Below are 18,158 nucleotides of genomic sequence, written 5' to 3'. Positions count from 1 at the left end.
GCCAATGAAGCCAATGAGGCGGCCGTAAAAGCTGCGGAGGTCAAGGCCGGTTTTCTCACTATCCCCATTGGCCCAGCTGTGTGTCTGGGGGGATGGTGTAGTGAAGGTAGCCACTCAGGGTGGCCAGACGAATGTAAATAATGTAAATAATGTTATTAATGTTGTGGGTGTTGCTCCGGATCCTTATGGGGGGGGGGGGGGTGAGAGCGGGGAGTTGGCCGGGCGCTGTAAAAGTGGCAGGGACCCCTCGTGTAGCCCCTTCGGGGGGTCTGGGACAGCTCCTCTTATAAGTAGTGTGGGGGAGAGGGAGCCATCTCGGCTGCCCCTCCTGCGTCCGTAGCGCCTGGCAGAAGTTATGCCAGTGTGGCTGCGGCCGTGGGGGAGGGGCTGTCCTCGTTGTGCATCGAGCAGGACACTGGGTCATTGGGGCTGCTATGCAGTGGGTCAGATTTAGGTGTGTATAAGTTTGTGATGCCAGTTGCAGCTTGCGCAGGTACTGTAGAAGGGCCCTTTAAGATGGTATGAGCACACGTACTAGGTTAGGAATGGCAGAGGGGGATATTGTCTCTGTATTGTGTCAACGGTGTCTCCTACCTGTAGTACGGCTGGACTCCTGTATCCTGGCTCACATGCAACAAAATTGAGTGCTGTAAATAGGAGTAACTGAGGAATGATGGAATTCCACACAGAGAATAGGGTCCAACTTGTCTTTACTTAAGGCTATCTTATGCAGCTTTAGATCCATACAATTTACAGCTTTAGTCTAGGGTCCCAGCAGGTGTTGGCAATATGTGGCAGGAATTATATCTATATATTCTGCATCTAGTACATACGCCTTTAAGAATCTGGCAGGTATCTATCTTCGGCTCTGTCTTGGGTCTGCTTAGTATGGGCCTGACTAGCTATGGAGGTACTTATCTTCTCCTTGTATTTGGAATCTGCACTTACAGGACTGCTCGCAGGGAATGGTGGTGGCGTCCTGGAGATCTGATAGTTCTGAAGTTGGCTGCTTTCTTGGTCATCCAGATGAGGCAAGGGACTCAGGCTGGGAAAGTTGATCTTGGGCCTCAGGTTGAGGCTTGAATCCCTGGTTGGGGTCCCTGTTTCTGGGAGCTCCTATTCACACAGCCTACCCCAACAGGGGGTGGCTGGTACACTGCCAGAACTTTCTGTCCACAATCTGAAGTAGGATGTGGGAACATTCCACTCCTCCTCAGATAGGGGGGAGCTAGCCTGGAATAGTATATTCCAGTCTAGGTATACTAACCTGCCTTATTCTGTCTACATATTGCTGCCACCTGCTGGTGCACATTTGGAATTACAGCAAATACATTCAATACAGACATAGAAATGGCATACAATATAAATGCAATGTCAGGTTACACAGGGTGACAACACATCTACACTTTAACATCATAAGGCTGGGTGACAGAGTTTTAGTGACATACTCCAGGATGTTACAGTTGGCTTCCTCACTCTCACAGTCCGGTAAAGGGGGCTTGCAGCGGCGACTGCTGGAGACCCTCAAAAAGGGGGAGAGCTCCATCAATGTAAAGGGAAATAAGGTTGACCTGTCATTCTGGTTTAACAGACATGGCGTGAGGGCTTTCCGAGAGCAGAATGGGGGCGAGACTGCCTGGTCGTCACCTACAACCGGCCCTGGAGTGAGGCGGAATGTGGTCTGTCTCAAGTGAAGTAGGGATGAAGCTTGCCCTACAAGAAAGAGGGTGGCGGAGCTCATGCTTGGGATGGGTTTCAAGGCGACTGACATCTTTGCCTTGTTCCATCTGTATGGCTCCAAGGAGTTCGATGTCAGCTTTGTCCGGCCGGAGGGGCTAGAGCTCTTCTGGTCTGGGTATGAGCTGGCAAAGGACACGCCGGACTGGCGTGGTTTACTTGCAAAAGCAATAACCCGTAAGAGTGAGGTCAAGAGAGTGACCGTTTTGACCCGTAACGAGTCGCTCTCTTGTGTTGACATCATGACCTGGCTGGGCAGGTACGGAGAGATCCAGGGGGTTCCATCAAATAACCTGGGTGAGTTTGGCATTTGGTCGGGCGCCTGGACGTTTAACATCAAGCTCAAGCGTCTGGGTAGTACGGTTTCCCACATTCCATCATCTGCCTTTATCGGCTGTGATAGGATTTTGGTTTTCTACAGGGGGCAGCCTAAGCTTTGCCACAAGTGCGGCAGCCCCTCACACTTCAGCGCCAGCTGCCAAGTGCAGAAGTGAGCATTGTGTGGTGGGATCGGTCATCTAGCCGCATCTTGTGAGGAGATTAGGTGCAACCTGTGCGGTGATCTCGGTCACCCTTTCAGTCGTTGTCCTCTCTCTGAGGTCAATGCGGCCCAAGCTCACGCAGGAGTGGGCCGGGAGGTCCCTTCGGCTGAGGCGGGTTCTGGCAAAGACAGCAGAGTTCAGGGGTCGGTGAAGAGCAAAGATGGTCCGTCCTGGCAGAGGCGGAGGGAGAGGCGCCAGGTGGAGAGGGAGTGGTAGGAACCCCGTCCTGGGGTGATGCCTGCCCCTTCCCAAGCGGCTGCCCCTCTCACATCGGAGACCCTAGGGGACAGGGAGCTGAATGAGGAAAACGAGAGACTAGAGTGTGCCGAGGAGAATCTGTCCTCGCACTATGAAAGTGCCGCAGAGGATAGTGGGACAGAGTCCAAAAAAATCAGATGGTTTTGTGTCTGGTTGAAGTTTGTCACTCACTGCTACCTATAGTGAACATCAATAATTTTTTTATTGTTGTTGTAGCAGGTTCAAACAAATACTAAACCATTTCTGATGTCTGAAATAAATTATTATAATATTAATTATTTTATTTTTTTCTTCCGGACAGGGACTACAATCCTGGTGCGGTGGCGGTCAATGAGGGACCGCTATAAGAAGGACTACAACGAGGAGGTCAAGCGCCCGAGTGGTTCGAGAGCAAGCAAAAAGCGGCCGTACCGGTATGCGGCCGCATTAGGTTTTCTCCGTAGAACCCTACAGCTGCGAAGGTAAGCTCTAATGTTTATAATAATTATGAATACTAATCTCCAATCTATGTGTGTGGCCTAGCCAGACTGTCATTTGACACTCTGTCTGGGACATTCACATATAGTTCCCTATTTGTCCATTAATTTTTTTTTTTTTCATTTTACAGCACATCTAGCAGTTCTCGGGCGCACCAAGCTCCTCGTGAAGTCCTTCCAGAGGCCGGAGCACAAGAGGCGGTCCCCGAAGAGCCGCCCACCGCGGGTCCCTCACGTCCTACTCCAACAGCTGGTCGGGACCTCAATGTTCCCCTACCTGTGCCCTCTGGCGACTCAACAATGGCCACAATGGCACCACTTTTTGAGGCATTGTTGCGTCGCCAGAGGACCGGTAGGAGCCGTCAGGCGGACTACGAGGATCTCACAAGGCTCGTTTACGAGTCCTTGATGGGATATACCAATAGAATTGCAGCTTTGGAGGAACAAGTGCGACGTCTGCAGGAGGGGGCGGTGCATACGTCGCAATTGGGTCCTGTGCATCACTATTGGTATTCCTTGCTCCCCGTGATGGAACGATTTACGCCCGACCAGTTGTTTGAGGCCCAAAGACAGGTGGACAGTGTCTTGTGGCAAGTTCAGCACCGCCCCACATCCTATCCCCAATCCATGCCCTATCCCCCATCCATGCCCTATCCCCATCCATGCCCTATCCCCCATCCATGCCCTATCCCCCATCACAACCTCAACAACCCCCTACCCAAACTACCTACCCCCCTTTCCTACCTCCTCAGCCCCCATCCCAGCCTCCCCATTCCACCGAGCACTTTTCTCACCACTTTTCTCCTTCTCCTCCTCAATATTTTCCTTCTGCCAGTTTCAACACTCCTTCTACTCTTGCTCGGTCAACTCCTTCTCCCGCTCCCCCATCCCTCTGTTGTGCTTGCCACAACACACACTTTTATGTCCACAGGGGCACAGGAACGAGGGGGACCAACCAGTGTTCAAACCTCCACCACCACCCAACCTTCTACTCCCACCACTCCCACCGGTCCTACTTACAGGCATTTGTAGCCTTTTCTTATTTTTTTTTTATTCAAAAAAGTTATTTATATTATTTAAAAATATTTATTTTCAAAATAAAATTTTTATTGTTTCAAAATTTTATTTGCTTTGTATTTATTTAAATTTTTTTTTAAATAAAAGTGAACATTCACATCGCTTTTGAAGTGAACTATACTTGGTTTGCTTCAACAGCGATGGGATATTACTTTAGTGTATGTAGGAAAGGTCTTTAAAAATGTCCAATCTCCAGTGGAGCGACACAAGTATGTGTTGCTCCTCTGGCGTTGGTCAGATCACTACACAATAAGAGGCCTGATAAAATCTACCTGCACCAGCGGAGTGACACAGGTATGTGTCGCTCCTCTGGCGTTGGTCAGATCACTACACAATAAGAGGCCTGATAAAATCTACCTGCGCCAGCGGAGCGACACAAGTATGTGTCGCTCCTCTGGCGTTGGTCAGATCACTACACAATAAGAGGCCTCATAAAATCTACCTGCGCCAGCGGAGCGACACAGGTATGTGTCGCTCCTCTGGCATTGGTCAGATCACTACACAATAAGAGGCCTGATAAAATCTACCTGCGCCAGCAGAGCGACACAGGTATGTGTCACTCCTCTGGCGTTGGTCAGATCACTACACAATAAGAGGCCTGATAAAATCTACCTCCGCCAGCGGAGCGACACAAGTAGGTGTCGCTCCTCTGGCGTTGGTCAGATCACTACACAATAAGAGGCCTGATAAAATCTACCTGCGCCAGCAGAGCGACACAGGTATGTTTCGCTCCTCTGGCGTTGGTCAGATCACTACACAATAAGAGGCCTGATAAAATCTACCTGCGCCAGCGGATCGACACAGGTATGTGTCGCTCCTCTGGCGTTGGTCAGATCACTACACAATAAGAGGCCTGATAAAATCTACCTGTGCCAGCGGAGCGACACAAGTATGTGTCGCTCCTCTGGCGTTGGTCAGATCACTACACAATAAGAGGCCTGATAAAATCTACCTGCGCCAGCAGAGCGACCCTTGCACAAGTTTTGCATGGACCCTTGCACAAGTTTTTTAGTTAGCATAGTGGTTAGGTTCTACACATGGAATGCACAGTGTTTAGTTTCTACGCAGCAGAAAGTCCTCCCGGTGGACGAGTTTTGTAGGAACATCTTGGGTGGCCTGGTGAAGGTGCGTTATCTTGAGTATGAGAGACTGGGTACCAGTAGGGCTTCTCTCCTCTGGAGAGGCTTTGCTTTTGATGTACCGTAAGTCTAGTCATACTGTTCCTGGTGGTGGGCTGACGCTTCCACACTAGATTTTTGTTTTGTAGTATCGCTCGCCCGACCCTTACAGAAACTGCAAGATTTCAGTGAGTAATAAGTTGGTGACAGGACTGGTTGACAGTACAGGATCCCCGAGCAGGTCCAGATCAGGGATCCTGGAAATCGTCAGATCCTTCTACTCGTGCCGCTTGGGAAAGAAGGATCTGGATCGGGACAAGATGTCGGCTTTCCTGGCTGAAATCACCCTTGAGCCGAGAGATCACCCCTCTTTTGATGTTTTAGTGGAGATCAGTAAGGAGGAAGTAATCCTGGCGATGGAAGGGTTAGCTCTGAAGAAGTCGCCAGGCCCGGATGGCTTAACATCCGAGTTCTATAAGACCTTTAAGGACTTTTTAAGTCCCCTCTGACAGAGGTATTTAATGAGTGTCTATCCTCGGGCACTCTGCCGAAGTCAATGAGGAGGTCATCTCTGATCCTTCTGTCAAAGGGTAAAGATCCCAGTCGTATTGAGAACTGGCGACCCATAGCACTTCTCAATACGGACAGGAAGATTCTGGCCAAGATACTGTTCAACAGGTTGTTGAAGTTTGCACCACAACTCCTTTCGGTGGCCAAGCATTACTCAGTTCCAGGCCGCAGCACTTTTAGTGCTGTGCTCGGTGTCCGAGAGGCAGTGGAACGCAGTAGAGCGGGTCACTAGAAGGGGTACATGCTATCCTTAGATCAGGCAAAGGCGTTTGATCGGGTGAACCACAAGTACCTCAGGTCGGTCCTTCTGAAGTATGGCCTGCCGGGGGGGTTTGTTGATTGGCTAAAAACCTTGTATGCGGGGGCGGAGAGTTTCCCGCTTGTGAACGGTTGGTCTGGCTGTTCTTTTGAGGTTGGGTCTGGCGTTCGTCAGGGTTGTCCTTTGAGCCCGCTTCTATACGCGTTTGCGATCGATCCCTTTCTTAAGAGGAACGGTCGTGGTCCATTGGCGGGAGTCGGGATGGATCCGGCAGCACCGGAAGCCACTCTGGGGGCAGTAGCGTACGCTGTCCTCGAGAGGGGAGGCGGAGTACTTGATGTCTGAGGTGGACCGCTACTCGGAGGCATCCGGGTCCATGATCAATCGGGATAAGTGTGAGAGTCTCTGGCTGGGAGGGGGTGATCCAGTTTTTGATTTCCCGGACACCCATCCAGGGCCCCAGTCGTCAGCAAACGTTTTAGGCATCCATTTCGACCATGGGGATTATCCCACCCATAATTGGGATGACAGGCTCAAGATCGCCGCTCAGAAGGTTGGCCAGTGGAAGGGTTGGTCCTTGACCCTCAGGGAAAGGGTTAATCTGAATCAAGACTTACCTTCTCCCTTTGCTTATCTATTTGGGTAGTGTGTTGGGTTTATAGCCTGTTCTTCCAGCTTTTATGGGGGAATAAACTGAACCTGATCAAGAGGTGACTTATCGCACGAGAAGACTAGGAGGGTTATCTATGGTCAACCCCATGGTGTATCTTGTGAACACCTTTGTTAAGATACATTTGGCAAACCTCTAGATGGAGAGGGCTCCTCCGTGGATAGTCTCCTGTAGGGGTGGTTTCGGCCTTTCTTCCAGGAATGGGAGATAGGAGGGCAAGTGAAGGACTTGCGTACGCCTCACGGATATCTTCCGGCTTATGTCACCCCAATTCTGAAGGTGATCCGCCGGTGGGGTTTGGAGGTGAGGGAGATGAGGACTCTGTCAAGGAGATCCCTTGATGAGTGGGTCTTGTTGTCCCACTTTCAGAAGCCCCTGGCCCTCAAGGATTGCCCAAGACGGGATTTAGACAAGGGATTACAGTTGCTAAATTCTGCAATGATCCCCTTGAAGTTTTGGGACTTGGCTTGGCTCTGTTTTCACGGGAGGCTGTGTGTAAGGGACAACCTGAAGTACAGGAACTCTGATGAAAGGGGTTGTCCCCGGGAGGAGTGCGGCTCCATACTGGAAAGTATGGAGCACTTCCTGCTTCATTGTCCTTTTAATACAGAGGTGTATGAACGGGTGGGAGCTTCCAATAGCTAACCCAGGCTAGCCAGCCTCTCCTATGTGGAGTGGGCCTATGGAGTGTTCAGAGACCTGGGAAGGAGGGACCCGTGCACAAGTTAGTTAGCATAGTGGTTAGGTTCTACACACAGAATGCACGATGTTTAGTTTCTATGCAGCATAAAGTCCTCCCGGTGGACAAGGTTTGTAGGAACATCTTGGGTGGCCTGGTGAAGGTGTGTTATCTTGAGTATGAGAGACTGGGTACCAGTAGGGCCTCTCTCCTCTGGAGAGGCTTTGCTTTTGACGTACCATAGTCTAGTCATACTGTCCCTGGTGGTAGGCTTTCACACTAGATTTTTGTTTTGTAGTAAGTTGAGCTTATGAAAAAGGCTTGCAAAGACCGAAATTGGGCCTTTCTGAGGGTGTAAAGTTATGTAGTCATGTAGGTTGTTATGTATTGTTAGAAGAGAGACAGTTGGGATTAGTTAGGTTGGGTGGGTGAGGGGGGGGTTTATGTGGGGAGGTCTGCATCTAGCCCTGGACTATACGGACATGGAAGGACATGGGGCGAAAGGCTAGATGTGGGTGGTGGTGGAAGAGCTGGCCTTGGACTATGCGGACATGATAGAGACATGAGTAGTGATGTCGCGAACATAAAATTTTCAGTTCGCGAACAGCGAACGCGAACTTCCGCAAATGTTCGCGAACTGGCGAACCGGGCGAACCGCCATAGACTTCAATAGACAGGCGAATTTTAAAACCCACAGGGACTCTTTCTGGCCACAATAGTGATGAGAAAGTTGTTTCAAGGGGTCTAACACCTGGACTGTGGCATGCCGGAGGGGGATCTATGGCAAAACTCCCATGGAAAATTACGTAGTGGACGCAGAGTCGGGTTTTAATCCATAAAGGGCATAAATCAACTAACATTCCTAAATTGTTTGGAATAACGTGCTTTAAAACATCCAGTGTGTGTATACGATCAGGTATGATGTTGTATCGATCAGGTAGTGTAAGGGTTACGCCCGCATCACAGACATTGACAGACCAAACTCCCCTTTTAATGCACCGCAAACAGTTCATTTGCACAACCGCAAACTCCCCATTTGCACAAGGTTGGATACCAAGCTAGCCACGTCCCGGTGATGTCATTGAAGGTTTCTTCCTCCACCCAGCCACGTACAACACCAAGGGTCCCCGAAAGGTCAATTGAATTGATTTTTCGAACGGGGAGATGGTTAAAAAAACGCTGGCTCCCTCCCCTTTGTTTTTATCCACGGTGACTGCGTCTGCGCCGTGCAATTTACTGTCACACCCGATATGAGTGGTATTTTCTGTAGTACTATTCTCATCAGTTTAATCCCTCTAACGTCCCCGACTCCCCAATCTGGGGGCCATTTATTAAACAGATTTTTCGGACGGGGAGATGGTTAAAAAAACGCTGGCTCCCTCCACTCTGTTTTAATCCACGGTGACTGCGTCTGCGCCGTGCAATTTACTGTCACACCCGATATGAGTGGTATTTTCTGTAGTACTATTCTCATCAGTTTAATCCCTCTAACGTCCCCAATCTGGGTGCCATTTATTGAATAGATTTTTCGAACGGGGAGATGGTTAAAAAAACGCTGGCTCCCTCCCCTTTGTTTTTATCCACGGTGACTGCGTCTGCGCCGTGCAATTTACTGTCACACCCGATATGAGTGGTATTTTCTGTAGTACTATTCTCATCAGTTTAATCCCTCTAACGTCCCCGACTCCCCAATCTGGGGGCCATTTATTAAACAGATTTTTCGGACGGGGAGATGGTTAAAAAAACGCTGGCTCCCTCCACTCTGTTTTAATCCACGGTGACTGCGTCTGCGCCGTGCAATTTACTGTCACACCCGATATGAGTGGTATTTTCTGTAGTACTATTCTCATCAGTTTAATCCCTCTAACGTCCCCAATCTGGGTGCCATTTATTGAATAGATTTTTCGAACGGGGAGATGGTTAAAAAAAACCTGGCTCCCTCCACTCTGTTTTAAACCACGGTGACTGCGTCTGCGCCGTGCAATTTACTGTCACACCCGATATGAGTGGTATTTTCTGTAGTACTATTCTCATCAGTTTAATCCCTCTAACGTCCCCAATCTGGGTGCCATTTATTGAATAGATTTTTCGAACGGGGAGATGGTTAAAAAAACGCTGGCTCCCTCCACTCTGTTTTAAACCACGGTGACTGCATCTGCGCCGTGCAATTTACTGTCACACCCGATATGAGTGGTATTTTCTGTAGTACTATTCTCATCAGTTTAATCCCTCTAACATCCCCAATCTGGGGGCCATTTATTAAATAGATTTTTTGAACGGGGAGATGGTTAAAAAAACGCTGGCTCCCTCCACCGATATGAGTGGTATTTTCTGTAGTATTATTCTCATCAGTTTAATCCCTGTTACGTCCCATATCAGGAATTGCCTTTTATGAAAAAAAATTTAGGCCGGGTACCTTCGACTGCCTTCACAGTGACAGACCAAACTCTCATACACTAAACTGAATTGATTTCAGGAACCGGGAGATGGAAAAAGCAGCTTGGTCGGTCCTCTTACTCCCAAATTGGGGCACTGCGCGTGCACAGAGCAATGTGCTGTGACACCCTATATGAGTGGTGTCTTAACTAGTACTATTGCTATCAGTTTAATCCCTGTTACGGACCCTATCCGGTCGAATTGATTAACCATTGTCGAATCCCCCATTGACATCCCCCTTATAAGCTGTGTAAAGCATATTTTTTAGTTTGGTTTTGAACTGCTGCATCCTTTCCGACTTTTGGTAATTTGGTAACATTTCTGCCACTTTCTGCTTATACCGGGGGTCTAGTAGCGTGGCCACCCGATCGCTTTTGGTCTGACCATAATGAAGCAACGGCCTTATCATCTGGGGTGTGGCAACATTGCCAACACACTTTTATAGAGGTGATGATGATTGCTTCATTGTGATACGCAAGCCCCTTCACCACAACAAGGTAACGATCACGAAGGGGAATTGACACTTGTATGTGCCTTTTTTTTTTGGTTTGTTTTTGCAGCCACAGTGCTGCACCATAGGACAGAAAAATTAGGCATGTACACATGCCTGAAAAATAATGGCACTGTTGCAGACGCTATTGTAGCAGCGGCCGGAAAAATTTATGTTTTCCAGGCAGAAAAGTGACTAAAACATTACGGCTTGAACCCTAGTTGGTGGTGGAGAATTCACGAAAGTCATCCGGTATGCAGACATTAAATACAGCAGCGTGGGGACCATTTTGAGGCCAAGGCATGTAATCAGGCCTTTTGTTAGTCAAACGTATCCCCCACTGTCAGTCCCTTCGGGATCCATGCCTCATTCATCTTTATGAAGGTGAGGTAATCAACACTTTTTTGACCGAGGCGACTTCTCTTGTCAGTGACAATGCCTCCTGCTGCACTGAAGCTCCTTTCTGACAGGACACTTGAAGCAGGGCAGGCCAGAAGTTCTATCGCAAACTGGGATAGCTCAGGCCACAGGTCAAGCCTGCACACCCAGTAGTGAAGGGGTTCATTGCTCCTCAGAGTGTCGATATCTGCTGTTAAGGCGAGGTAGTCTGCTACCTGTCGGTCGAGTCGTTCTCTAAGGCTGGATCCCGAAGGGCTGTGGCGATGAGTAGGACTGAAAAAGCTCCGCATGTCCTCCATCAACAACACATCTGTAAATCGTCCAGTCCTTGCCGCCGTGGTAGGAGGAGGATTACACTCACCTCTTCCCCTGTTAGATTCCCGTTGTGCTGTGACATCTCCCTTATAAGCTGTGTAAAGCATATTTTTTAGTTTGGTTTTGAACTGCTGCATCCTTTCCGACTTTCGGTAATTTGGTAACATTTCTGCCACTTTCTGCTTATACCGGGGGTCTAGTAGCGTGGTCACCCAGTACAGATCGTTCTCCTTTATCCTTTTTATACGTGGGTCCCTCAACAGACATGACAGCATGAAAGACCCCATTTGAACAAGGTTGGATGCAGAGCTTCTCATTTCCCGTTCCTCGTCCTCACTGATGTCATTGACGGTCTGTTCTTCCCCCCAGCCACGTACAACACCATGGGTCCCAGATAGGTGACAACAACGAGCACCCTGGGGTGCCTGCTGTGGTTGGTCTTCCTCCTCCTCAAAGCCGCCACATTCCTCCTCTGACTCCTCTTCCTCATACTCCTCTTCCAGCGTTGCTGCAGGTCCGGCAAGCGATGATGACAAGGCTGTTTCTGGTGGTGATGGTGACCACAACTCTTCCTCTTCCTCTTCACGCTCATCTACAGCCTGATCCAGAACTCTTCGCAGGGCACGCTCCAGGAAGAAAACAAATGGGATGAGGTCGCTGATGGTGCCTTCGGTGCGACTGACTAGGTTTGTCACCTCCTCAAAAGGACGCATAAGCCTACAGGCATTGCGCATGAGTGTCCAGTAACGTGGCAAAAAGATTCCCAGCTCCGCAGAGGCTGTCCTAGCACCCCGGTCATACAAATACTCGTTGACGGCTTTTTCTTGTTGGAGCAGGCGGTCGAACATTAGGAGTGTTGAATTCCAACGTGTCGGGCTGTCGCATATCAAGCGCCTCACTGGCATGTTGTTTCGCCGCTGAATATCGGAAAAGTGCGCCATGGCCGTGTAGGAACGCCTGAAATGGCCACACACCTTCCTGGCCTGCTTGAGGACGTCCTGTAAGCCTGGGTACTTAGACACAAAACGTTGTACGATGAGATTCAACACATGTGCCATGCACGGCACATGTGACAACTTGCCCAAATTTAATGCCGCCAACAGATTGCTTCCATTGTCACACACCACTTTGCCGATCTCCAGTTGGTGCGGGGTCAGCCACTGATCCACCTGTGCGTTCAGGGCGGACAGGAGTGCTGGTCCTGTGTGGCTCTCTGCTTTCAGGCAAGTCAACCCCAAGATAGCGTTACACTGTCGTATCCGGGATGTGGAATAGCCCCTGGGGAGCTGGGGGGAATCAGTTGATGTGCAGCCAGACGCCGCAGCAGAAGAGGACTCAGCCGAGGAGGAAATTAAAGAGGATGGAGTAGGAGTAGAGGAGGTGGCAGTAGGTCTGCCTGCAAGTCGTGGTGGTGTCACCAACTCCGCTGCAGAGCCACGCATTCCATGCTTGTCAGCCGTCAGCAGGTTGACCCAATGCGCAGTATACGTGATATACCTGCCCTGACCGTGCTTTGCAGACCAGGTATCAGTGGTCAGATGGACCCTTGCCCCAACACTGTATGCCAGAGATGCCATGACTTCCTTTTCAATGACATGGTAGAGGTTTGGGATTGCCTTTTTTGAAAAAAAATTTCGTCCGGGTACCTTCCACTGTGGTGTCCCAATAGCGACAAATTTTTTGAAGGCCTCAGACTCTACCAGCTGGTATGGTAAAAGCTGGCGGGCTAAGAGTTCCGTCAAGCCAGCTGTCAGTCGCCGGGCAAGGGGGTGACTTTGTGACATTGGCTTCTTATGCTCAAACATGTCCTTGACAGACACCTGACTGTGGGCAGATGAGCAGGAACTGCTGAAGGTGAGAGATGGAGTGGCGGGTGGTTGAGAGGGGGCAGGGAGGACAGCAGTGGTTGACGTGGCTGAAGATGCAGGACCAGGAGGAGCATGGTGGCTTTGAGTTTGTGTGCTGCTTGTACTCATGTGTTGATCCCATAGGCGTTTGTGATGTGAGATCATGTGCCTTCGCAAAGCAGTTGTACCAAGGTGGGTGTTGGACTTCCCACGACTCAGTTTCTTTTGGCACAGGTTGCAAATGGCATTGCTTTTATCAGAGGCAGACACACAAAAAAAATGCCACACTGCTGAGCTTTGCAATGACGGCATTCTAGTGGTGGCAACAGCATGCGTTGACTGGCGTGCTGTCTGGCTGACCCCAGGTGCCGATACATGCTGTCTGACTGTGCCACTAACTCCTTGCGACGACCTCCCCCTGCTTCCAACTCGTCTCCTCATTCTCTCTGTCTCCCCTTCAGAACTTTCCCCCTCTTCTTCTCTTCGAGCAGGCACCCACGTGGCATCCGTGGACACATCGTCATCATCAACCGCTTCACTTGTATCTGACACCTCAGCAAAGGAAGCAGCAGCGGGTACAACATCATCATCATCACACTGTACGTCCATGTGTGTAATCCTGCCTGACTGAGACATATCCCCGTAATCTACATCATCTGGCAATAATGGTTGCGCATCACTAATTGCATCCAACTGATGTGTAAATAACTCCTCTGACGGATCAAGTGAAGCGGCTGTGGTGGCTGTGGTGGTAGTGGCGACGGGCGGGTGCGTGGTAACTTGAGAGCAGGTGACCGAAGCTGAGTTGGAGGAGGATGGTGCGTCAAGGTTCTTAGCGGAAGCTGTTGAAGATTGGGTGTCCTGTCTAAGCCAGTCAACTACGTCCTCTGAATTTTTCGGGTTCAGGGTACGTGGCCTCTGAAAACTGGGCATTATTCCAGGGACAGTGGAAATCACAGCACCACGACCACGACGGCCCCTGCGGGGTGGCCTGCCTCTGCCTGTCATTTTTTTTTTAGATAAGTGGTACTACGCGTGCTAGGTACTGTGCCACCCGGTATGAGTGGTTGGCACTGGCAGTGGGCACACTACAGTCTGTGGAAGTGGGCCTGACACACACTGGCAGCAGGCAAGCAACTGAATTTAGACTACTGTCTAAAAATTAAATGCCTTATTTATCGGCAAGCTACTGTGCCACCCGGTATGAGTGGTTGGCACTGGCAGTGGGCACACTACAGTCAGTAGAAGCGGGCCTGACACACACTGGCAGCAGGCAAGCAACTGAAATTACACTAAAGTGTAAAAATTAAATGCCTTATTTATCGGCAAGCTACTGTGCCACCCGGTATGAGTGGTTGGCACTGGCAGTGGGCACACTACAGTCAGTGGAAGAGGGCCTGACACACTGACTGGCAGCAGGCAAGCAACTGAATTTAGACTACTGTCTAAAAATTAAATGCCTTATTTATCGGCAAGCACTGTGCCACCCGGTATCAGTGGTTGGCACTGGCAGTGGGCACACTACAGTCAGTGGAAGCGGGCCTGACACACACTGGCAGCAGGCAAGCAACTGAAATTACACTAAAGTGTAAAAATTAAATGCCTTATTTATCGGCAAGCTACTGTGCCACCCGGTATCAGTGGTTGGCACTGGCAGTGGGCACACTACAGTCAGTAGAAGCGGGCCTGACACACACTGGCAGCAGGCAAGCAACTGAAATTACACTAAAGTGTAAAAATTAAATGCCTTATTTATCGGCAAGCTACTGTGCCACCCGGTATGAGTGGTTGGCACTGGCAGTGGGCACACTACAGTCAGTGGAAGAGGGCCTGACACACTGACTGGCAGCAGGCAAGCAACTGAATTTAGACTACTGTCTAAAAATTAAATGCCTTATTTATCGGCAAGCTACTGTGCCACCCGGTATCAGTGGTTGGCACTGGCAGTGGGCACACTACAGTCAGTGGAAGAGGGCCTGACACACACTGGCAGCAGGCAAGCAACTGAAATTACACTAAAGTGTAAAAATTAAATGCCTTATTTATCGGCAAGCTACTGTGCCACCCGGTATGAATGGTTGGCACTGGCAGTGGGCACACTACAGTCAGTGGAAGAGGGCCTGACACACACTGGCAGCAGGCAAGCAACTGAATTTAGACTACTGTCTAAAAATTAAATGCCTTATTTATCGGCAAGCTACTGTGCCACCCGGTATCAGTGGTTGGCACTGGCAGTGGGCACACTACAGTCAGTGGAAGCGGGCCTGACACACACTGGCAGCAGGCAAGCAACTGAAATTACACTAAAGTGTAAAAATTAAATGCCTTATTTATCGACAAGCTACTGTGCCACCCGGTATCAGTGGTTGGCAATGGCAGTGGGCACACTACAGTCAGTGGAAGCGGGCCTGACACACACTGGCAGCAGGCAAGCAACTGAATTTAGACTACTGTCTAAAAATTAAATGCCTTATTTATCGGCAAGCTACTGTGCCACCCGGTATCAGTGGTTGGCACTGGCAGTGGGCACACTACAGTCAGTAGAAGCGGGCCTGACACACACTGGCAGCAGGCAAGCAACTGAAATTACACTAAAGTGTAAAAATTAAATGCCTTATTTATCGGCAAGCTACTGTGCCACCCGGTATGAGTGGTTGGCACTGGCAGTGGGCACACTACAGTCAGTAGAAGCGGGCCTGACACACACTGGCAGCAGGCAAGCAACTGAAATTACACTAAAGTGTAAAAATTAAATGCCTTATTTATCGGCAAGCTACTGTGCCACCCGGTATGAGTGGTTGGCACTGGCAGTGGGCACACTACAGTCAGTGGAAGAGGGCCTGACACACTGACTGGCAGCAGGCAAGCAACTGAATTTAGACTACTGTCTAAAAATTAAATGCCTTATTTATCGGCAAGCTACTGTGCCACCCGGTATCAGTGGTTGGCACTGGCAGTGGGCACACTACAGTCAGTGGAAGCGGGCCTGACACACACTGGCAGCAGGCAAGCAACTGAAATTACACTAAAGTGTAAAAATTAAATGCCTTATTTATCGGCAAGCTACTGTGCCACCCGGTATCAGTGGTTGGCACTGGCAGTGGGCACACTACAGTCAGTAGAAGCGGGCCTGACACACACTGGCAGCAGGCAAGCAACTGAAATTACACTAAAGTGTAAAAATTAAATGCCTTATTTATCGGCAAGCTACTGTGCCACCCGGTATGAGTGGTTGGCACTGGCAGTGGGCACACTACAGTCAGTGGAAGAGGGCCTGACACACTGACTGGCAGCAGGCAAGCAACTGAATTTAGACTACTGTCTAAAAATTAAATGCCTTATTTATCGGCAAGCTACTGTGCCACCCGGTATCAGTGGTTGGCACTGGCAGTGGGCACACTACAGTCAGTGGAAGCGGGCCTGACACACACTGGCAGCAGGCAAGCAACTGAAATTACACTAAAGTGTAAAAATTAAATGCCTTATTTATCGGCAAGCTACTGTGCCACCCGGTATCAGTGGTTGGCACTGGCAGTGGGCACACTACAGTCAGTGGAAGAGGGCCTGACACACACTGGCAGCAGGCAAGCAACTGAATTTAGACTACTGTCTAAAAATTAAATGCCTTATTTATCGGCAAGCTACTGTGCCACCCGGTATCAGTGGTTGGCACTGGCAGTGGGCACACTACAGTCAGTGGAAGCGGGCCTGACACACACTGGCAGCAGGCAAGCAACTGAATTTAGACTACTGTCTAAAAATTAAATGCCTTATTTATCGGCAAGCTACTGTGCCACCCGGTATCAGTGGTTGGCACTGGCAGTGGGCACACTACAGTCAGTTGAAGTCGGCCTGACACACACTAGCAGCAGGCAAGCAGCTGAAATTACACTAAAGTGTAAAAATTAAATGCCTTTTTTATGCAAAGTCCTGTGCCAGCCGGTATGAGTGGTGGGCACTGGCAGTGGGCACACTACAGTCAGTGGAAGTCAGCCTGACACACACTGGCAGGCAACTAACCTTAGATTAAAGTGTAAAAATTAAGTGCCTATTTTTTAAGCAAAGTCCTGTGCCACTCGGTATGACAGGGGTGGGCACTGGCAGTGGGCACACTACAGTCAGTTGAAGTCGGCCTGACACACACTGGCAGGCAACTAACCTTAGATTAAAGTGTAAAAATGAAGTGCCTTTTTTTTAAGCAAAGTCCTGTGCCACTCGGTATGACAGGGGTGGGCACTGGCAGTGGGCACACTACAGTCAGTGGAAGTCAGCCTGACACACACTGGCAGGCAACTAACCTTAGATTAAAGTGTAAAAATTAAGTGCCTATTTTTTAAGCGAAGTCCTGTGCCACTCGGTATGACAGGGGTGGGCACTGGCAGTGGGCACACTACAGTCAGTTGAAGTCGGCCTGACACACACTAGCAGCAGGCAAGCAGCTGAAATTACATTAAAGTGTAAAAATTAAATGCCTTTTTTAAGCAAAGTCCTGTGCCAGCCGGTATGAGTGGTGGGCACTGGCAGTGGGCACACTACAGTCAGTGGAAGTCAGCCTGACACACACTGGCAGGCAACTAACCTTAGATTAAAGTGTAAAAATTAAGTGCCTATTTTTTAAGCAAAGTCCTGTGCCACTCGGGATGACAGGGGTGGGCACTGGCAGTGGGCACACTACAGTCAGTTGAAGTCGGCCTGACACACACTGGCAGGCAACTAACCTTAGATTAAAGTGTAAAAATTAAGTGCCTTTTTTTAAGCAAAGTCCTGTGCCACACGGAATGACAGGGGTGAGCACTGGCAGTGGGCACACTACAGTCTGTGGGCCTGCAGCTCCTCACACACAGGCAGGCCAGGCAACTGCAATATGTATATAAAGGAAAAAAAAAAAGCAGACTAATGTTGCAGCCCTAAAAAGGGCTTTTTGGGGTGCTGTCAGGACGCTGTCCTTACAGCAGAGATCAGATGAGTCTTTCAGGACTGGAGTGGACACTGAATTCACTAGCCTAGCTATCGATTTCCCAATTAAATCAGCAGCAGTTACAGTCTCCCTCCTCTCACTAAGACTGCAGCTTCAGAATGAATCTAAAATGGATGCTGTGCAGGAGGTGGGAGGGTCTGGGAGGGAGGGTATGCTGCTGATTGGCTGGAATGTGTCTGCTGACTGTGAGGTACAGGGTCAAAGTTTGCTCAATGATGATGTATAGGGGGCGGACCGAACATCGCATGTGTTCGCCCGGCAGAGGCGAACGCGAACAAGCTATGTTCGCCGGGAACTGTTCGCCGTC

General features: G+C 49.6%; 1 protein-coding gene across 1 annotated transcript in view; it reads left to right on the top strand.

The window, feature by feature from the left end:
- Positions 1-1,748: 1,748 nt before the first annotated feature.
- LOC120993882 overlaps positions 1,749-18,158 on the top strand; it is a 64,934-nt gene continuing 48,524 nt past the window's right edge. The window contains exons 1-3 of the mRNA XM_040422354.1: positions 1,749-1,914; positions 2,839-2,950; positions 3,145-3,603. Of these exons, the coding sequence (XP_040278288.1) occupies positions 1,749-1,914; positions 2,839-2,950; positions 3,145-3,603 (737 nt within the window). The remainder of the gene's footprint in view (positions 1,915-2,838; positions 2,951-3,144; positions 3,604-18,158) is intronic.

This window comes from Bufo bufo, chromosome 3, assembly GCF_905171765.1.
Source record: "Bufo bufo chromosome 3, aBufBuf1.1, whole genome shotgun sequence".
Lineage (NCBI taxonomy): Eukaryota > Metazoa > Chordata > Amphibia > Anura > Bufonidae > Bufo > Bufo bufo.
Note: the sequence above shows the minus strand (reverse complement) of the source record. Positions and strands in the feature narration are given on the sequence as shown.